This window comes from Dipodomys merriami, unplaced genomic scaffold, assembly GCF_024711535.1.
Source record: "Dipodomys merriami isolate MVZ:Mamm:240054 unplaced genomic scaffold, mDipMer1.0.p SCAF_5, whole genome shotgun sequence".
NCBI lineage: Eukaryota > Metazoa > Chordata > Mammalia > Rodentia > Heteromyidae > Dipodomys > Dipodomys merriami.
The window spans coordinates 56283275-56305211 of record NW_027206068.1 but is presented as its reverse complement, the minus strand read 5'-3'; the positions used below and the strand labels follow the sequence as shown (position 1 = coordinate 56305211).

Below are 21937 nucleotides of genomic sequence, written 5' to 3'. Positions count from 1 at the left end.
TTCTGCTCATGTGCTAAGATTATCCTAGACATATACTAATTATTGCAAACTATTTTAATTACTTAATTACTTTACTTATTTTCTAACTTTTATATGCTTAAGATTTGAAAATTTTTAGAATCAGAAGAGTGTTTTGTCTACTCAGTGCCTAGACACAGATTACGTAGTAAACTTTGTAAATAGAGGTTCAGTGAATGAGTAGTATAAGCTCCATGAAACATCCAGAGTTAAGCGAAAATCGTTTTGGAGGCAATAGCTTTAATAAACATTAAAACAATTATAGAAAAACTTGCATTCACATATTGTCCCAAGTTATTAAGAAACACTACATACATGTATGTATTTGTATTTGTGTTTATTTTACAAGTTTTATAGAATTTGGGGTATATTAAACTGCTTCAAATTATAGTGTTAAACTGCTTCAAATTATAGTGTTTAAAGGAATGTGTATTGAAGAGGCAGTGTTTGAATTCAGAAATGAAAGATAGGAATGATTTATATGTACAAAGCTTATGATATTATATACAACACTGTATTCCACAGGACTAATATTTTGAAAGGAAAATAGAGTGAAATCAGTATAAAAATGGAAAAATAGAATGAAATCAATAAAACCACTCATTTTATAGAAAGGTTATTGTAAGGATTATTACAACAAAATAAATTGCTGTCTACAGAGCAAAAGGTATTTTCCACACTTTTTAGAAAATAAATTATACTTAAGAGAGCTACCCTGAGGAAAATTGCATTCAAAGGTTAAGATACTAGTTGGATTTTAGAATATGATAGTATGAAACCTAGCCTAAGACGGCTTAAAACTTTTGGAAAAGAACTCTGAAATAGACACTGTATTCCAGTAACATTCCAAGACTACCTGAAACCAGTTTGAAACCAGCCCATGCAGAATAGTCAGTGTGCCTCTATCTCCAAAGTAACAAGCAAAAAGTTGGGCTGGAAGTATGACTCAAGTAGTAGAATGTCCACTGAGCAAGCAAGCTGAGCAAATAGTGCAAGGTCCTGATTTTAAACACTTGCACCCCCAAAAAAGTATGGATATATAGTCATGTAAAAATAATAATATAAATTTATGGTAGACTAATATATGGTAATCATAGGCAATAGCTTCTCAATTATGGTATTAAATCTAGAAGTTCTCAGCAATGTTTATTTTGGCTTTAACTAGAGTATGAAGCTATTGTTTTGAAAATGCATCAAATATTGTTTATAAGAGGTAGCTTTGTAGTTCTCAATGTAATTTAGCTAATATGAAATGTATATGGAATGTTATAATGAAAATTCTTCACAATATTTTTTACTAAAATAGTATACTTTTGCTTCATTTAAAAGTTCTCCAATTCATTTTCTTATGTTTTGTTTTAGTGATACTTTTAGTTACAGATGATGTTAATGTAAACAGCAGAAAGAACAAAATTGTTATATTCTAGCACTCAATTAACTGTAATTATAAACAATATTTTTCCAGTGTTCATCTCCAAGGGTATGGAGAAGAGATGATGGTAAAGTAATTCAGATGGATACACAGTTCACTATCAGGGCCAGAGAACTAAAAAACATTTATAAGTGTATTATACTGAAAAATGTCTCTCATGATGAGAGGTTGGATGTGTTGCTGACGCTTAAACACACTGTGAAGGTATGTTGGCTTTCTCTTAGATTTGGGGTCAGATTCACTGTTTATAAAAAGTTTATGTGAATAACAAAACAACCAAAGTGTTTTCATCAGCTGATTGTATGTCTGTGAGTATAGTAAATGAATTGCAAAGCAGGGATATATCTCTATCATCTATATGTCTATGTCAATATCTAATCATTACACCCATGCCTCATAAATTGGATCCCTCAATAAATAAATGATCTTATTTGGATGACAAGGACAAATATAGAACCTGAGAACATATTATAATCATCTACAGAGGAAGATAGAGACATCATGAATGCATGAGAGTAAATTCTGGGGTTGGAGGTTTGGCTTAGTTCATGAAGTGTTAGCCAATGAGCAAAAATGCCAGGTACCAAGTTTGAGTCATGGATTTGGACCAAGCAGACAAACAAAAAGAAATTTTAAGGGCTGAGAAGGTGGCTCAGTGGTAGAGCGCTTGCCTTGCATGCCTGAGGCCCTGGGTTCGATTCCTCAGCACCACATAAGCAAAAAGAAAAAAGCCGGAAGTGGTGCTGTGGCTCAAGCCTTGAGCTGAAGAGCTGAGGGACAGTGCCCAGGCCCAGAGTTCAGGCCCCACAACCGGACTCCCCCAAAAAAATAATAAAAAAAAATTTTAAAAAGAGAATAAATTCCAACAAAGTCTAAGCTCCACTTCAGGAAAGTTAAATAAGATACTCAAGTGTAAAATCAATATCAAATCTATTATGATCTCCCTCAGCTTCTTCTACAATATATCCAGGATGCAGAAGCACTGATGCAGACTGTTTAATTAGCCTGATCAAATAGGCATTAAGAAGTATGGAAGAGCCTTATTTTACAGATGCTGACATCATCTTCTGACTTTTTCATGCAACTAACTTCAGTTTATACCTCTTATAAAGTACTGTGTTAATCCCTTAGCCCTAACCTCGGTCATTGTCATTTAATTACATTATTTTTTATTACTTTATTAAAATTTATCTGCAGGATGAGGATAGTGGCACATACCTAGGTACTAGGGAATTGGAGGCTGTGGATCACAGCTTGAGGCCGACGGCAATAATTTCACAAGACTTCATTTCTACTAATACACTCTGAACATGGTGGTAGAACCTGCCCCAGCTAGGTAGGAGGCATAAATAGGAGGATCATGGACTGGCCCAAGCGTAAAAACCCTATTTGAAAAATAAGTAAAGAAATTACTAAAGAAAAAAAACTAAGAGGTTAGGGGATATGACTCAAGTATTAGAGTGCTCCTATTGTAAACACGGCCTTCAAACCCTAATAGTATACAAAAAATTACTGGCCAATACAATAGATACACAGAAAAAAAACCCATTAGTTTATACTTTAGCAAGTGTTAAGCAGGGCATTACACACATTTTCTGTGTGCTCTTTACCTTCCCGTTTTCCTCATAGTTCTCCTCTCACATGCTAGAAGCAACTACAACCTGCCTTGCCTTGAGTTCTCTTCTTAGTTTTACGTGCTCTGTGTAAATCCATAAATAACATGGCTTGGTGCTCTTGTTTCTGAATTTTATTTAATGAAATCATAGTGCATGTGTTATTTTGTGCTTGCTTATTTTGCTTAAAATTAGTTTCTTCATTTCCATGAATTAGACTGATTTGTCATTGAAGATGAAGTTGTATTTATTTATATTTATTTATTTATATAATCAAATTTAATTATGGCTTTTTGGTTGTTTCTCACTTTTAGCCTCTGTGAACTCTACAGGTACATTTTTCTAAAGCAAAAGGATGGAAATTACTAGGTTATAGGATATACATTAGCTATTCTACTATTAGAGATGGCTCAAGTTTTCCAAATGATTTATACTTCTATCAGCATTGCTTCATTCAGAATGAAGCAATGTTTGTTTCGGTGGTAATTTTGTAAGCAGTGATTATTTACATTTGATGTTGAGTAGTTTTATGTTTCGTTTAGGAACATGAATGCAAGCTGACCCAGGAAATTCTAGAATTGATTGACAGAGAAGTTGACCTTATGATGAGAGGAGTCAAATCTCAAAACCTTGAAGGTCTTAGAAAAAGAATTGCAACACTCTTTTTTCATTATATTAAAACACCTCTGTTTAATCCTGAAGTTGCAAGATACCTTAAGGTACTTAACGTTTTTTTTCTCCTGTATTTCCTTTACAGAATCCTATTGTGCATTGTGTTAAATTTGAAGCATTTTCAATTTTGCTTCCACAATTTATCTGGAATCTATGTGGAAGGCCATTTTAATGGTGAAATGTCTTTTGGATGATCACCATATTTATAAACTGAGCTTACTTATTAACTTCTTTTATGTCTGTGTTTTCAACCTTGAATTCATTTCATTGAATGATACTTTCCAGTTGCATATCACATTACATTGGATGCAGTATGATCTCTCACATCTCCATGTTGTATACATAATCTTTTTACACCCAGAATGCTATCCTCTATTTCACTCATCCAACTTCCATTGTGTGTGTGAGTATGTGTGTGTGTGAGAGAGACAGAGAGAGAGAGAGAGAGAGAGAGAGAGAGAGAGAGAGAGAGAGAGAGAGAGAGAGTGCTCAGGAGCTTGCACTCAGGCCTGGACACTGTCCTTGAGCTATTTTGCTTAAGGCTAGTGCTCTACCACTTGTGCCACAACAGCAATTCCAACTTTTTGGTAGTTTACTGGAGATAAGAATCTCACAAACTTTCCTGTGTGGGTTGGCTGTGAATCATAATTCTCAGATCTCAGTCTCCTGAGTAGCTAGAATTGTCGGCAGAGTTACTGATTCCCAGCCCTTTCATTTTGATAGCCTTAACTTCATGTCCACTCCTTCATGAGGACCAAAGAAGAGAGAAGTCTTTCTGTTTCTGAGAATTTACCTTATATAACTTCCCTATATTATTTACCATATAGTCATGATTACAATTTGAACACATACATATAGACATCCTGAGAGACCTCTAAATGTAACTTGTGCTTAAACTAAACTACCTTTTCTAATTCCAACATACTTAGACTTCAAGGAGTTTCACTCACTGAAACTAAGATGATTGCTTTATTGCTTTCTTACTGTGCAAAAACTATTTAGAACACCTTTTCTCAGTGGGGAGATGATTGCTAAATAATTATAAATAGTGTTTTGTTTTAATGATCATTTTTAGAGTTTTTATTTAAAAATGGGACAGATATTTGACAACACAAAAATCTCAATATTTGTATAAGAATAATAATGGTCTAATTTTTTATATCATTTATTTTAAATTAATTTAAAAACCTACTTGTATTGTCAGAAGCATATTAAAGTATAACAAAGATCCAAAGAAAAGTTGCTCCTTGCATTGTTTCAATTAGTATTTCAATTGTCCAAGCTAATTTCTAGTTATTCTCTATAGACTTATTCAGCCTATACCTACTTGCAGCAATATAAGAGAACTATATTCTACACCTTCATGTAATGTCACTATTCTACTTCGAGTCTGTCCTCTAGCAGCTCATGCTGTTGAAGACTTCATCCCCAACTGGTGGCGCTCGTGAGAGGCGGAGAATGCTAATTGCAATGCTTTAAAACCCTTGATGAGTTTATAGCTGAATGGCCTGGTAGAATGTGGGGCTTTGGAGGAAGTGGATCACTATGGTGATTACATTTTGCTCAAACCCTTGACTGCTTTCTGGCTCCCATGAGGAGTACAACTTTGCTCCCCCATGTACTGCCCACAGTAGTTTTCTGTCTCATCTCAGATGTAAAACAACAGGGTCAAGCCACTGTGGACAGAATCCTCTCCAACCACAGGCTAAGGTAAATCCTTCCTCTCTTAAATTGGTTGTCTAGGTATTGTGCTGTAGTAACCAAAAGTGACGAACACAATTATATCATTTTGCTCACTTTTGGAATTTACTTTTCATAAATTTCACTCTTTTGGATGAATTTTAATAATTGCTTAGCCATCTAATTTAACAATACAGTCAAAATTAAAAAAAAATAATAGTCCTTCACTCCTTGAAATTCCTTCAACATTCCACTTTCTGACTTCACTGACTTTTGGCAAACACTTAATTTGTGTTTTGTTTCTGTAGTTTTATGTATTTTAAAATCTCATATAAACTGAAGCCTAATATCTCAGAATTCTTTTGGGACTGAGAGCTTTCAGTTAGTACTCTGAGTTTGAGATTCACCCATGTTTTAAGTGTTTCAGTAGTTTATCATAGCTGGGAAATCTTATTGAACATCTATAGAGAGTTTTATTTTTACCTTGAAAAGGTAAGTCACAGGGTGTTTTGAGTTATTTCAGAATCTAGGACTTATGAATAAGTTTGTGATGAAAATTATTAGCAATCCTAATAAAAATGCTAGCAAAATCAATCAGAAATAACCAAGTTTTCTTTTAGAGAAAGGCTAGAGGAAATATAAGATTTATTCACCTTAGAGGGGCTTAAATGGAAATAAATCCTCAAGCACCTGAAAAAAATATAGTTGTGATAAACACTTGGTTATAGGTTTGAGATAAATTGATTAGTTAGGGATAATATGTAGGAATTGTCATTATTGAGTCACATGGTAGACTGCTAAACTTTGTATGCAACTAGTTATACTAGACTACATCCTCACCTACAGGGTGTAAGGGAGTTTCAATTGCTTTTATCCTTGTCAGTACTTGGTATTGTCAATTTTTAATTAAGAAAAGTAGGTAGTGGTATCTATGATATGTTAATGTATATTTTCCTAATAGCTAAAAATATTGAGCACCATTTCATATACCATACATGTATCTTTTTTGGTGAAGTGTCTTGACATATCGTTTGCCACTTGCCTCTTCACTTGCTTAGATTGTTTCTCATTACTACATTTTGAGAAATTTTAGTATATTCTACATATAAGTTCTTTGTTAGAAATGTGGTTTGAAAATATTTTCCATTTATTGCTTCCTGCCCTTAATAAAAGCTTTAACAAAACAGAAGTTTTAAAAGATATGTTGACAAAGCACAATTTATCTATTTTAAAAATAGATTATTTAGTTGTATTTAAGAAATTTAGTGTACCTATAGGGCACAAAAATCTTCTTCTTTGTGTAGTTCAACTTAGAATTTTGTCACTTTACTTTCACAATAATTTAGTGAGTTACTTTTATGATTTTTAAAGGACTAGTCAAGACTATTGTTTTGTTTTATACATTGGTTGGGAACTTTTTTTATATTCCTGTATTTTTTTTATTGTGAAAATACTGTATAGAGGAGTTACAATTACAAGGGCAAGATAATGTGTACATTTCTTAACAAGCATTACAGCCTCCTCCTTTGTTTCCCCTTCCCATCCCTTCCCATCTCCTCCCCTCCCCTGCCAAAGTTGTAAAGTTCGTTTTTCAACAAAACGATTTGTACATCTCATTGTTGTATCCCTATTTAAATGATTTGTTTTTTTCCTTCCCATCCACAAATTATACAAACATCAAATACAGTGAAAGCAGGGGTTATACTGTGGGGGAGGGACATACAAAGCAACAAAGAAATCCTCTTACAAATATGTTAGAAACAATTGCATGAAAGAAAAAACATTTAAATACTTATCTTGGGGTTCATTTCACCTAACATCAACTTATCTGACCTTTTCTGCTTGTCTCAGACATATACCAGTTATTGCAAATAAGAGAAACCATGGGACCTGTTTCTTTGGGCCTGGCTTACTTCACTTAATTTTTTCCAAGTCTTTCCATTTCCTAACAAATGGGGCAATGTCATTCTTTCTGATGGAGGCATAGAATTCCATTGTGTATATATACCACATTTTCTTGATGCATTCATCCACTGAGGGGCATCTGGGTTGGTTCCATATCTTAGCTATGGTAAATAATGCTGCAATAAACATAGTTGTGCTGGTAGCTTTAGTGTGGTCTTGTTTGTGATCATTTGGGTAAATGCCCAAAAGTGGGATTGCTGGGACATAGGGGAGCTCTATGTGGAGTCTTTTGAGGAAACTCCATACTACTTTCCATAGTGGTTGAACAAGTTTAAACTCCCACCAACAATGCAGTAAGGTTCCCTTCTGTCCACATCCCCTCCAGCATCTGTTGTTATGAGAGTTCTTATTATAGCCATTCTAACTGGGGTGAGGTGGTTTTGATTTCAATGTTGTTTTGATTTGCATTTCTTTTATAAGTACCGTGCGCTAACCGATTGAGCCACTGGAGCTCCAAGATTTACATTTCTTTTATGGCTAGAGGTTGAGCATTTCTTCATGTGTCTATTGGCCATCCTTCTTTCCTCTTCAGAGAAGTTTCTCTTTAAGTCTTTAGCCCACTTATTTATTGGGCAGTTGTTTCTTTGAGGATTTGTTGTTGGGGGATTTAAGTTTTTGAGTTCCAGGTGTATTTTAGATATGAGACCATTGTATGGCTAGTGAAGATCTTTTCCCAATCTGTGGGCTTTCTATTGATCTTGCTAGCTATGTCCTTTGCCATGTAGAAGCTCTGCAATTTCATGCAATCCAATTTGTCCAACCGTTCTTTGATTTGTTGTGTTTCTCAGTCTCTATTAAGAAAATTTCAACCTGTGCCAAGGAGACCTAGGGTTTCTCCTACCTTGTAAAGTTTTCAGAGTGTCTGCTTTGACTCTGAGGTCTTTGATCCATTTGGAGTTGATTTTGGTGGATGGGAATTTTTTTTTGTCAAGAAAAATCTCAGATTTATGTTGGGCACCTTGTCAAATAAAAATGATTTATTTCTTCTCCTTCTGACTAAAATGGCCTAACTTGGAACTACTCACTTGCCTGAAATTAAGAACAAGTAGAAATAATGTTTACCAAGACACTGGACATCAGGCAATAAACACAAATTAAGTGAGCCTAAAGTAGTCCCATTTTACTTCCTTGAGGAGTGAAACTCCTCCTTGAAGAGGGAATATCTGTATTATGCACAAGAACAAACAAAGCCTAGTTTTCTGTAGTTGAAGAGAAAGCAAGGCTCCTGTCATCCTCTGGGTTCTACACAGCTGAAGTCTGTATGACACAGGGCCAGAAATTAATGAGTCAAATGAAGAAAGACATGAGATTTGCACTATCCCTTTTATATTTTCAACTGAGTTCTGACCACTGTATACGTATGAGGAAACCCCCAAGGCCAGAGAAAGAACTGCCTTAAAAGATTAAAGAAGACGGTATTTAACACTAAGGTGGGTGCATCTCTTATAATTGGAGGTTTACTGAGCTTCTTGGATCTATAGATTGATTTATTTTCACCCCATTTAGAATGATGTTGACCATTATTTTCACAAAATATTTTCTGTGTTCTTTAACTCTCCTCTCATTTTTTAGACTCATTATACACATATTAAGTTGCTTGAGTTTGCTGCATAATGTGGTGATATTCTTCTTATTGTTTTTCATTATCTGTATGCTTGATTTCTACTGTTGTCATCCAGCTCAATAGTTTTTTCCACTCTAATATCTTCACTCTCTTGTTAATTCAGTCTTGTGTCTGTTTCATTTTAGAGTTCATAATTTTCTTCTCATGGAGTTTTAAATATATATTTTATTGCCTTTCTTTAACTTTTAGACATATGGAATAGTTTTCATAACAGTTGTAATGAGATTTTTAATAACTATCCTTGTGTGTGAATTCTAATATCTATATCAATGAACATTTTTTTCAATAATGATTTAGCTACTGGCTTTGGATCACATTATATATATATATTTGGTCATTTTTTTCTAGATACTAAACAATATGGATTTTATTTTGTTGGTTTTCCTTATCTGCAATAACTAGTAGATATCTAGGACAAGCAGAAAAGGTAAAAAGCTATGTATATATGAACATATAAGATGATGCTAAGTGAAATGAACCCTAAGATAGGGCCATAAGAGGTTTTATCTTTGTTGCTGTTGTTTTTAATGTAAATGTTTTATCCTTTTTGCTCCTTTTTTCTGAGAACACAGTTAAGTTACTCAAAGAGTTTTATTTCTTTAGATCTTTATTTTAAGTTTACTTTTAGAGCAAGAGCAAAGCAAATTTTAATTTAGGGATAGTATTTTCCACTATTGGTTAGTCCTTTCTTGATATTCAGCCAATGACCTGTGAACTTTACATAAGACGGGCCTTCCTAGGCTGAGATCTTTTCTCAAAAATTGTTTTTAACAAGTTTGATATATCAAACTGTTGCTATTTAATCTTTCCTCTCATAGAGTCTAGAAATACTGATTATACACTGTAGATATTGTCTTCTGTAGTCTTCAATTTGTTTAGAAACTACTTACTCTTCATTCATTCATGAATCTAGAACCAAGTGCTCACTCTTGATTCATGCATCCATTCACAAATCCAGCACCATTGGATTCACAGAATTACACATTTACAATTACTTTCTGATGTAATGCCTCATATTTTAAAAAATGATCATTAATAACCCCAACTTTATTTTTTTAATAATGAAAAGAAAATAACTATTGGTTTAGTGGGCTTTTACTTATATTCAAAACTGGAAGTTGCCTATAGAAATAATTAATATAAACCCAGAAATCTAAACATTTTTATAAATATAAGAGCTGAGTTTGCCCCCTTTTGAAAAAATTTTATTAGCATGTCAGTTATATAAAGAGATTTTATTGTATATTCACATATGCATGCATATACTTTGGTCAAATTCAGCACCTTTATTACTCTTCTAATCCTACTTCCCTCAGTTTTTAAATCAAATTTTAACACATTTCATTATTCTATTTTCATGCATGCATATAAATACTTCAATTATATTTTAAGTTATTTACTACATGTATTTAGGAGTTGATGATCATATTATAATAGATTTTTGAAAATAATTTTGGTAGGATAAATGAATGAATGCAGTTTGAAATTTAAAGACAAAACTAGGAATTTTTCAGCTAGCAAGTTCTAAAGCACTCTAATATAATTTTCCTGCTTTTTAGGTTCCTCAAGATCCACTCAAGTTTTACAATAAGATTTACTTTTGCCACAGTTGCCAGCTATATTTGCCTTCTACCAATTTTTCCATGTCCTGCACCACACAACACATCTACCACTGTCGTCAGTGCGTCAGCCTGGAGAATGAGACTCAAAAACGGGAATCATTTTTGAAGTACAAGTGTTTACTTCAAAGGCTTTACAAGTCAGAAACCAATTATGGAGATGACTCTCAGATTGCTTTCCTGATGCAGGTAAGGTCAACCATGGCAGAAATGTTACTGTCTTCTAAGGGGCTACGCAGACATGATACACAGTGTTGCTGAACATACTCTGATTTGGGAAGCATCACCTTTGATGGTCTGATGAGGTGCATGTGTATTTAAGTACTTCGTGGTGCTCTGCAGACAGGTGAGCCAGATCTTATATCCTGCAAAGGAAGACAGACAATAAAAGGGGTGTAAGCTTCTGCAAAAAATAAACCAGAGTGTTCCAAGAAAAAAATATTGGGCATCATACAAGTGTTTAAAAGTGCACACAGGCTAATTTGCAGGACAGAAAAGGCTTCCTTGAAGATGTGCCTTCTGAGACAAAAGACCAATGAAGAGTTAATCTGGTAGCCACAGAGAGCAAAGAATCACAGACTATTCTGAGGCAATTTGAGTCCTGATTCTACTAGTTTTAGGTGAGTCTGAGACAGGCATAGATTTAATGATACGTATGATTGGAAATAACGATGAGCTTAGAAGTGGTTAATTAGTGTTCTATATCTGACAAAGATTACCATATCTGGAAAAACAACTTAAGGGAGGAAAGATTTATTTTGACTCATGATTTCAGTTCAAGGTCAGCTGCTGCTCCCTTTACAGTAGCCAGGAAGGACATAGAGGAAGGACATTGAGGGGGGGAGGGGGAGAGAGAGGGGGGAGGAGGGAGGGAGAGGGACAAGAGGAGAGTGTGGGAGAGAGAGAGAGAATCAGGTGGAGAGGTGGAGATAGACTATTCAACTAGACCTCCAACTAGGCCTTACTTCCCAGTTTCCACCACCTCTCAATATCATAAAATTATGGATTAATTCACCCACAAAATCAGAGCTCTTGATGCAGTTATTTTCCCTAAGCCCCATTGACTGGTAGCTAAGCCTGGAATACAGGGCCTCTAGGGCTGTTTTCTGTCCAATCCAGAGCACCCTTATACCCTCTTTTGATGTTTGTTTTTCTTGGCTCTTTGAAAGAGGTGATGAGATTCATTTCAATACATCTGTATTATATCTTTTATTTTTTATTTATTTTATTGTGAAAATACTGTACAGAGGGGTTACAATTACATGGGCAAGATAATGAGTACATTTCTTTTCAAGCATTGCAGCCTCCTCCTTTGTTTCCCCTTCCCATTCCTTCCCATCCTCCCCCTGTCCTCCACCCAATCCTCCCTTCCCCCCCATCCCTGCACCAAAGTTTTAAAGTTCATTTTCGACATATCAACTTGTACATCTCATTGTTGCAATGGGTCCACCTGTATCCCTATTTAAACGATTTGTTTTTCCCCTTCCCCTCCACAAATTATACCGACATGAAATACAGTGAAAGCAGGGTTATACTGTGGGGGAGGGATGTATTATATCTTTAAAAAATACATTTAGGGGAAAAACAAAGAAGGAGGTAATCATTTCAATACATCCATCAAGATTGTCTTTACAGTTCCTTTTGAAGTGTATTCTATGTGACACTAAATACTAATAAAATATTATTTCAACTATTTTTTATCTTTCCCTGAAGTAATGAGATTTCTCTGAAAGATATATGTTTGTCTTTTTCCAAGAGAAAAGAGTGATATGCTAACTGCTTGAAGTGTGTGTGAAAAATGCCATTTATTATCTTTTCAATAGCATAAACTAGGGGGACAACAATATCATTCTGCAGATTTTCCTTCATAAAAAGCAAGTTGAGGGCTGGGAATGTGGCTTAGTGGTAGAGTACTTGCCTAGCATGCATGAAGCCATTAGTTCCTCAGTACCACATAAACAGAGAAAGCCAGAAGTAGTGCTGAGTACTACTTGAGCAAGAAGAAACTTGAGCAAAAAAAAAAAAAAAAAAAAAAAAGAAGCTTGCCTTGAGCAAAAGAAGCTCAGAGGAACAAAAAGCAGCAGCTCAGGGACAGTGCCTAGGCCCTGAATTCAAGGTCTGGGAGTGGCAAAAAACAAACAAAAAGCCATATTCTACATTAGGCACATCAAGATAATTAAATCTCAATTCCCCACCCCCACACATATTAATTTCTTATGGGAACTTTGAGGGGTACTCTTCTCTTGTGCTACTAAAGGCATTATAGCTTAGGTATTCTCCCAGTATTACTCTGTTTTCTCCAAAGGGAGAGAAAAAATGTACAGAGGACGATGACAAACATGATTAGCCAAGCTCTTTTAGGACTCTAGGCATGTAGAATTTCTTTTTATGGGTTGTTAGGGGATGATGGGGAGCTGAAAGAGCCACCAATTCTGGTAGCAGTGTACAGAACTGCCTGGAGTTGGGCTGACAACTCAAACATGAGTGTCGTGGGGTGGGTTTCCTGGAGTAGCGTTCACAGAGACAGAAATAGGACTGTAACTCATGTTAAAAAGGATGAGCATTATGTTGATCATTGGAGCAAATGCTATTGTTGATGAAAGTTATATAAGCAAGATATTGAAACCAAAGATACTGAATGACTTACCAAGTGATTGGTTTTAGAAATGTTTTTTTAATAAAGAATTTTTTTTGAGATAGGGTCTTATTTTGCAGCCCTGGATAGCCTTGAACTCACAGTCTTCTTGATTCATTTTCCTCCCAAGACTAAGATTATAAGCATATGCCAAAACAACTGTGCTATAATTTAAATAAAATTATAATTTAAAAAATCACTTTGATTTCACTATTGATGTTCATGTTCCAAATTCTTTTATACCCCTCTATTTATTTTACTTTTTATCATCTTTATTATAGAGGGGTTTCAATTCAACATGTCGATTTATGAGTACAGTGCATCATAATTAATGTCACTCATTTCATAACTCTCCCGTCTCTCCCAACCCCACCCATCCAATTTCTCTCTTTAAACAGCTGAAAGGAAAAGTAACATAATCAGTAGTTTGAAATACAGGCTGAGTATCCTTAATCTGCAAAACTGAACTCTAAAATTATCTAAAACCTAAAACTTTTGAGTCATGATGTGAGTCAACTAGAAAATCTGATAACTGACGTAAAGGGTCACAGTCAAAACACATTTAAAATAAATTGTTTTATTACCAATTTCAAGTTACAGCATAAATGCATATGAAATGTTATCTCATTGACATCTCATTAGGTATATGTAAATTTTCCAAAATCCATAAACATCTGAAATTGTGAGATATTTCTACTTCTAAGTATTTCAGATAAGGTATATTCAATTCATATTAATGATTGCTCTATTGTATTACAAAGAGTAAAACTAAATGTATGTTATATCTCTTAATCCTGATTTGAATACCCATTTGAATGCACATAGAAATTAATTACCCAAAGTAAAAAAAATTACGAACCAATGAATATGATCAAATGAACATCACCCAGGTATGATGGTACCTTATGCCTATAATCCAAATTCTTTTTTTTAAATTTAATTTAATTTTATTTGTGAACATACTGTACAGACGAGTTACAATTACGTGGGCAAGATAATGCGTACATTTCTTACCAAGCATTGCAGCCTCCTCCTTTGTTTACCCTTCACATCCCTTCCCAGCCTCCCCCCTCCCCCCCCAATTCCAGTCCTTCTCCTTCCCCCCTCCCCCCCCCCCCCACACCGATGTTGTAAAGCTCGTTTTGGACATGACAACTTGTACTTCTCATTGTTGCAACAGGTCCACCTGTATCCTTAAACAACTGGTTTTTCCCCATCTCCTCCACAAGTTATACTGACATCAAATATAGTGAAAGCAGGGGTTATACTGTGGGGGAGGGATATACAAAGCAACAAAGAGATAATCTTATAAATGCGTTAGAAACACATGCATGAAAGAAAAAAAAACATTAAAATACACATCTAAGGGTTCATTTTCCTGACATCACATTATCTGACCTTTTCCGCTTGACTCATACATATACTAGATATTACAAATAAGGGAAACCATGGGACCTAGGTTTCTTTGGGCCTGGCTTACTTCACTTAATATAATTTTTTCCAAGTTTTTCCATTTCCTAAGGAATGGGGCAATGTCATTCTTTCTGATGGAGGCTATAATCCAAATTCTTATTTGTATATTTTTATCTCTTCATTTCCAGTTCATGTGTGACTGTCAAGGCACCTTAAAATAGGATAATTTTGTTTACATGGCAATAATCATTAACTAGAAAAGGAGGAAAGAAGAGTCATGAAAAGAATGGGGTTCCAAATATTGCTCTCTAGATTTTTGGAGGTCTCATTAAATATTTCAATATCAAATTTACCATTTTCTCAAGATTAAAGTGAAGGGTTGTATGAATGTAAAACAACTACTGTAACAATAATATATAATTGAAATTCTCTTCATATGTAGTGTAAGTTTTTAAAGTCTGTACTATACTTTGTTTTCCAAAAGGATAAACTGTCACTCATCATATTATCAGAGTTACTGAGCACCTGCTATGTGCCCAAGCAGTGTTCTAAATGGTGGCAATACAGCAATGGGAAAGAGAAAAGATCTTTACTCTCCTAGAGCTAATATTGTGCACACATGGGAGGAGCAGATACAGAGCAGACAGATAGTAAAGAAGAAAACATTATGTTAGAAGTCTATCATGACCTAGTAAAGTTTGTGGGCAATGAGTATTTATATTCAGCAATACTGAATTTGAACATAATGGCATGCAAAGTAAAAAAAAAAATGAAAGCTAAGATATATCAGAAATAAACATTTTACTTAAGAAGAAATTGGATATTTCACTGGTCACCCAGTTTTTCTGTAATTCCTACAGATGCCACTTAATACAATAGGTAACCACTGCAACAATGTCAAACACCACTTACAGGCAGGCAGTTCTTAGCAATGGCCAACCAGATGTAGCATGAGCAAAAGTGACATTCCAATAAACAAAAATGCAGTTTGTACAGTTTTGAAGTTAGTAATAGAATTGATGCGACACAAAAAAGCTCACATATTTGAACAAGGCAACATTTTGAATATAAGTAAAAATGTATGTAATATATTTACCTGCTTTCCTACACAAACTTTTTGAAATAATGGTTCTTTTTTTCAGTAAATATGCTTTTGTGAAGCTTATATGGAACAATTCTAAATTTATACATGTGGATCTCAGAATAAAAAGTTCATTCTAGGTCTAAGAAGGTGGCTCATTGGTAGAGTGCTTGCCTTGCATTCATGAGGCCCTGGGTTCGATTCCTCAGCACTACATAAGCAGAAAAAGCCAGTAGTTGTGCTGTGGCTCAAGTGGTAGAGCGCTAGCCTTGAACTGAAGAGCTGGGGGATAGTGCCCAGACAGAGTTCAGGCCCCACGACCAGCAAAAATAAAGTTCATTCTGTGTTGTAGCCATTATGATATAAATTTATAAAAATGTTTCAGTTATTTAACTTACCCATCTTTTCCTTTTTTCCTAATTAATACAGCAAATCCTTTATTAGCATTGAGTAAATCATATCATTTTAATAAATATCAGCTGTCTCTTGCATTGTGGCAATAAAACCCCTGAAAAAAGATTTTACTATGATAGTTAATAAGGGAATTTTCAAAAGTACTTAGTACCATGTATTCTATTTTCAACAGTACTTCTACCATGTATTGTATTTTAAGAGACTAAATAATAAGGTAGCTATATAGGTAGCATACTATAGGAAATATATACAGTTTATTTAAGGTTAAAGATGGATCCATGACTTGTGAATAATTATACAGATTAGGCGGAATGAATATAAGTATGATTAAAAAAGGACTGTGTGCCACTGAAATCTAACAAATAGTATTTCACATTACAATGTACCTAGTGTGATTTATTTGCTCAAGCAGTATAATCATTACATGTGAATTTAAAAGAAAACAAAAATTATATATATATATATATATATTTTTTTGATATACAGCTCAATGATATCCGGTACCTGGTCGAGAACATCTGGGCATCCCAGTCAATCCTCAGTGCCTGCAATGACATCGATGAGTTGATCCTGGTCAGATGGGATAAGTCCATGGAGTGGGCCCCCTGGAACTGCATTCTTCTCACCAAAGATGAAGGCGCAGCTCATCTTAAGCTAAAAAATGTTGAGGAGGTTAGTAGTTGGACTTTTATTTGGATGTTACTTTTATCATTGGAATCAGAGGGCACCTGACTGACTGCATTGGAACACATTCCACAGATAATTTAAGTATTTCGGTTAGATTACAGATAGTAATGGATTAATCGTAAGAAAACATGGGGATGGTATATCTTTCAGAGATTAGAATGAGATGGGAGCAGGGCAATAAGAGATTGGAATATGTAAGTATTACCACATAATGGCATTCGTTTAGTCACTTCAAGAACATTCATTCCACAATGTGTTCCACAAAGGCAAGGATTTCATTACACTTACTTCCATCTTTATCTCTAATACCCATAGGTTAATGCTGCCTCCAGATTAAGAGTTTAATATTTGTTTGTTGAATAAATGTTGCTATCATAGGTGTTAGAGAACCCAGAGTCTGTCCTAGCTGATGAGTCACTAGGAAAGCATACTTATTGACATCATACAGATGTAGCTCCATTTGTTCAGTTGCTTCCAACTAGCTACATACTCTGCCATTTTAGCAACTTACAAATGTGTTCTGGAGACCATGTTAATGAACAAAAATGAGGGGCCCTAGAAGAGTTCCTAAGAGAGCTCCATTTACACTAAGCAAGTCTAGGATCTTCAGTTGACTAAATAACCTTTAATCTCATGCAAGATGTCAACTAAGGAAAAATAAAGAAATGATATCAAGTGGGGCCATCATTTTGAATGGCCTATTATTTTTGAGGGAATAGTGGGAGAAGGATGCAAAGGACATAAACTAGTTAAAGTTTTGCAAGAGTGTTCAGAGTTTTCAGGAGCTAGCTTAGGAAAAATTCTACTCTGGGGATTAACAGAAAGCAGAGAAGAAATTGAAGCTGTGATAAATGTTATGTTTGGTAAATTAAGCTGACTCGTAAATATTTAATTACTGGAAGCATAGCCAATCCTAGCAATATCATTTCATCTAGGTCTCATAATGAAACTGAAGTTCATTCCCAAAGCTGATATTCCAGTGCTTCTTCAATTAATCCACAAAACTCCCTTTGTGTATTTAATCAATTTATTGCAGTATCAAATTAAATGTTCTATTCATATACATTTCCAATTTCAGGATGCCAATCGTTTTGAATTTCTGAAAATGGAGCAAAGGTTCTCAATGAGACAAGCTGAAAAATTATTTTTATGGTTTTCAGTTTATGTAATCATTTAAGTATTAATATTCAGTCTAGTTAAAGAAGAGCTTCTCTTTTGCATAAAGTTAAAATGAATTTACTTAATGCCCAGAAAAACACTTACTTTTCCAATATATTAAACATATTTGAAATTTAAGGTAATTTAAAAATTACTTTATTGTTGTTATAGAAGGATGTAGAGAGGGGTTACATTTACATGAGTCATGCAATAAGTACATCTCCCTTTATACAGTGTCATCTCTTCCCTCATTCTCTCCCATTCTCTCCATCCCATCTCCACCCACAAGTTGTATAGTTTACTTTTTTTTTTTTTTTTGCTGGTTGTAGGGCCTGAAGTCTGGGCCTGGGCACTGTCCCTCAGCTCTTCAGCTCACGGCTAGTACTCTGCCACTTGAGCCACAGTGCCACTTCCAGCTTTTTCTGCTTATGTGGTGCTAAGGAATGGAATCCAGGGCCTCATGCATGCAAGGCAAGCACTCTACCACTGAGCCACATTCCCAATCTGTATAGTTTACTTTTATCAATGTCCAGTATGCTCCACTGCTCTACTTTATAGTGATTTTTGACTCCTTGTGAGCTTACAAGCTACAGGGAAAAAAATGCCTCTGTGAACTCTAATGAAACAGATTGATTTCCCATAGTGTTCGTATTGGCCAAAGTAGGAACAATGGTGGGGAGAAAACCAGCAGTCATGACTCAATTCTCATCCATCTTTTTTTTTTTTTTTTTTTTTTTTTTTTTTTACTAAAATTCATCAGACATTAAGACCTGCCTTTTTGTTTCATAGTGTTTTAGAATATTAGCTAACAGTGTGAAATTAATAAAAATAATGAAACCATCCCTGATTTTGAATCTGAGTCTATCCATTACGGGCTCATATACTAAGTTTCAGTGCCCCAGTTTATGCATGTATAGAAAGGAGATAATGATGTCTCATAATAGGAAAACTTTGCCAATGAAATAAACACCTATTTAAAGTTTCCAAAGTATTGTTTGGCATGAAGCAACCTACACAGTAACTGTATATATGAAGTACTTAAATTTTATTTTTAATTGAAATAAAGACAGTACATTTTTTGGTATAAAAATGAATGAAAAAAGTTTTGAAATAGAATGTAAGTTTCCTGACAAACATCAGGAATGTCCACATACTAGGGATGACTAATTTTATTCTGTGGAAGTCATTGAAATCATCCTGGAAATGTTTATGCTCTCATCCATGTCTATTTATCTGTCTTTCATCTATCATCTATCTATCATTGTTTCAGCCTCTATATGTATACATATTATATATATGTGTGTGTGTGCATATGTAGCACTTACTTTACATAAATTACCTGCAACTTGGTTTGTTTGACAATAAATACCTTTCCATATTATATTATTCTATGATATACACACATATCATAGAATGTATATGCTATGTATAGCACAGAATGCTTGACTTAACTTTAATAATTATTAACTTTATGGTTTTTTTCAAGGAAATATAAAGTTCGGTGTATGTATAGATGAGTACAGCATAACATAGATATATTATTTTTCCTTGAATGAAATATGGACTAAGAAATAGAGAACCAAAGAGTAGTGCAATGTTTATCTGTTACATTTGTCTAAAAAGAGGAATCTTTATAGTAGATACTTGTATAATATATAAAACCCACTGTTATTTTTTAAGCCTTAGATCTTTCTTTCACCTTAGAGTTGACTTTATGAAAAAGTCTTTAGTGGATGAATGTCTTAAAGAAAATAAATTTCAGGCAGAAGTCACTTAGTATTTGTGATTTGGTAGAAGAGAAGTCTCACTAAGAATAATAAAGAGGCTAGATAATACTTACTGATTTAACTAAAATTTACTTTTGGATGTTCTGAATACTATGCAAAGGACTTGGGGGAAAATGGAGTAAATATAATTCCTCATTATTACAGTTGCATTCAGACTCAGCTATTGTAACAAGAGGCAAATTATAAAGACTTAATATGATATGGGTTTAGTTTTCTTATGTAATAAGTTCCAAAATTGGGCAGCCTGGATCTTGAATGATATCTCCAGCATGTTCTCAGAAACCTAGGCCCTCTAAGGCTTCCCATGGTGGTCTTTAATCTCTGACTTTCACTCTTATGCTTGGTAGCTCTTTGTGGCAAGATTGTAGCTTCATCTCTTGCATTATGGTTAGTTCCCAGGTTTGGGGAAAAATTAAAGATGCTTATGATATGTGAAACCTTCTTTAAAAAGCATTGTTTTTTTAATTGAGGGGATGAGTGGGATTGGGAGAGAGAGAAGAAAATATGAAATGGGTAACATTAATAAAGATGCATTGTGTTCAAAAACTGACATGTTGAATTGAAACCCCCTTGTACTTAAAGATAATAAACAATAAAAAAGTTTTACTATAAGCTTTATATAGGTGCCCAAGGGTATATCTGTGTGTGTGTGTGTGTGTGTGTGTTACTTGTTTGTTGTTATTTGTTATTTGTTATTTGTTACTTGTTATGTTGTTGTCTTTACTTAAAATAGAGGATAGAAAGAAAGCTGGTAACATCCTACCAGACATAAACCAAGCCTATAAATTGAAGTGAATGAGAATGATAGGATGTATAGGATTGGGACTCAATAGTGGCTTAGACTTAGGAAGTACAGTGTGAGATTCAGAAAAGGCTTCCAGGAGGAATTATCACAGGAACAGAGTTCTGAAAGAGAATATGCCAAATTTATTCTATGCTGAATGAACTGGTAAGCAAAGACATGGAGACATGTCAGCATCTTTATCTGAAAAAAAAATCTGAGATTTAATAAAATTTGATATTATTTCTTTCCTTTTTGCAGGATTATGAACAGTTTTTTCTCCACAAGATCAAACACAAACATATCCTGGCTAAGAACTACTTTTCTCAGATTCCTGTGCTTGCTTCATTTATAGTTGATAATGATGAATTAGAAGAGGTCAGAAGTAAATACCGCATAGACACAACACCTAAAATAATCGAACCCAGGGGGACTTCCATATAGAAGATCCAGGAATATTTGTTTGATGAAAATGTTTGCTCACCACTGACAAAATAATACAGATGCCGTACGCTATGAAAATGGAACTTAATCTTTTTATTGACTTCATTATTTTTTGTTTTTCATAGTTATTACAAGTTAGATTAAGAGAGACTATTCCTACACAAATTCTTCATTATTAATTAGTGTTTGATTGAACTATAGTTGTATTTCTGGAATTAATAGTTCAAAGCAAAGAGGACATATTATCTTTAGTATATTTTCCCATTACATTTTAAAAGACACCGTTAATGATTTATAGTGAAAATTCAGCAACCAAAAAAACCTAGACATAACCTTTAATGTAATGTGCTTAAGATAAAATATAAGAGAGTGCTTAGCATATGAATGTGAGGAAGTATAGAATTCTTGAAAATCCTTATAAGTAGGATAGGACTGTCTTCATTTCACTATTGAGAGTTGAATCTTAGCCTTTTGTTGATGGCTTTCACCTTCCATTTCTCTCAAATCCCAGAAAAACAGCTGAAACCGTAAACAACCTGCATGCACATTAGGAAACAAGGATCACTGTGCTATGGGGAAAATAAAAACTTCCTGTGGGGTAATGGTGAAACTCTATAAGAGGAATGAACTTGAAGAAATCCACTTTAACAATAGTTCTTTGTCCAATAAACCAAAGTAATAATCTTGGCTGTATGTCTGTGAGGTATCTGTAATATAGTATATCAGTCATCTTAACAGAAAAGTGATGGGGTTGGGCACTGGTGGCTTGCTCATGCCTGTAATTCTAGCTACGCAAGATGCTAAGACCTGAGGATGGAGTTTCAGAGCCAGCTCAGTTTGGAAAGTCTTCAAGACTCTTATCTCCAATTAACTATCAAAAAGCCACAAGTGGCACTGTGACTCAAGTGATAGAA

The 21937-nt window shown here is 34.5% G+C and overlaps 1 protein-coding gene across 1 annotated transcript in view; it reads left to right on the top strand.

Moving 5' to 3' along the window:
- Positions 1 to 21695, top strand: part of Iqub (IQ motif and ubiquitin domain containing) — a 57762-nt gene extending 36067 nt beyond the window's left edge. Inside the window, exons 9-13 of the mRNA XM_069997294.1 lie at positions 1484 to 1654; positions 3606 to 3782; positions 10564 to 10812; positions 16653 to 16838; positions 20841 to 21695. Of these exons, the coding sequence (XP_069853395.1) occupies positions 1484 to 1654; positions 3606 to 3782; positions 10564 to 10812; positions 16653 to 16838; positions 20841 to 21023 (966 nt within the window). The 3' untranslated portion in view covers positions 21024 to 21695. The remainder of the gene's footprint in view (positions 1 to 1483; positions 1655 to 3605; positions 3783 to 10563; positions 10813 to 16652; positions 16839 to 20840) is intronic.
- Positions 21696 to 21937: the final 242 nt, after the last annotated feature.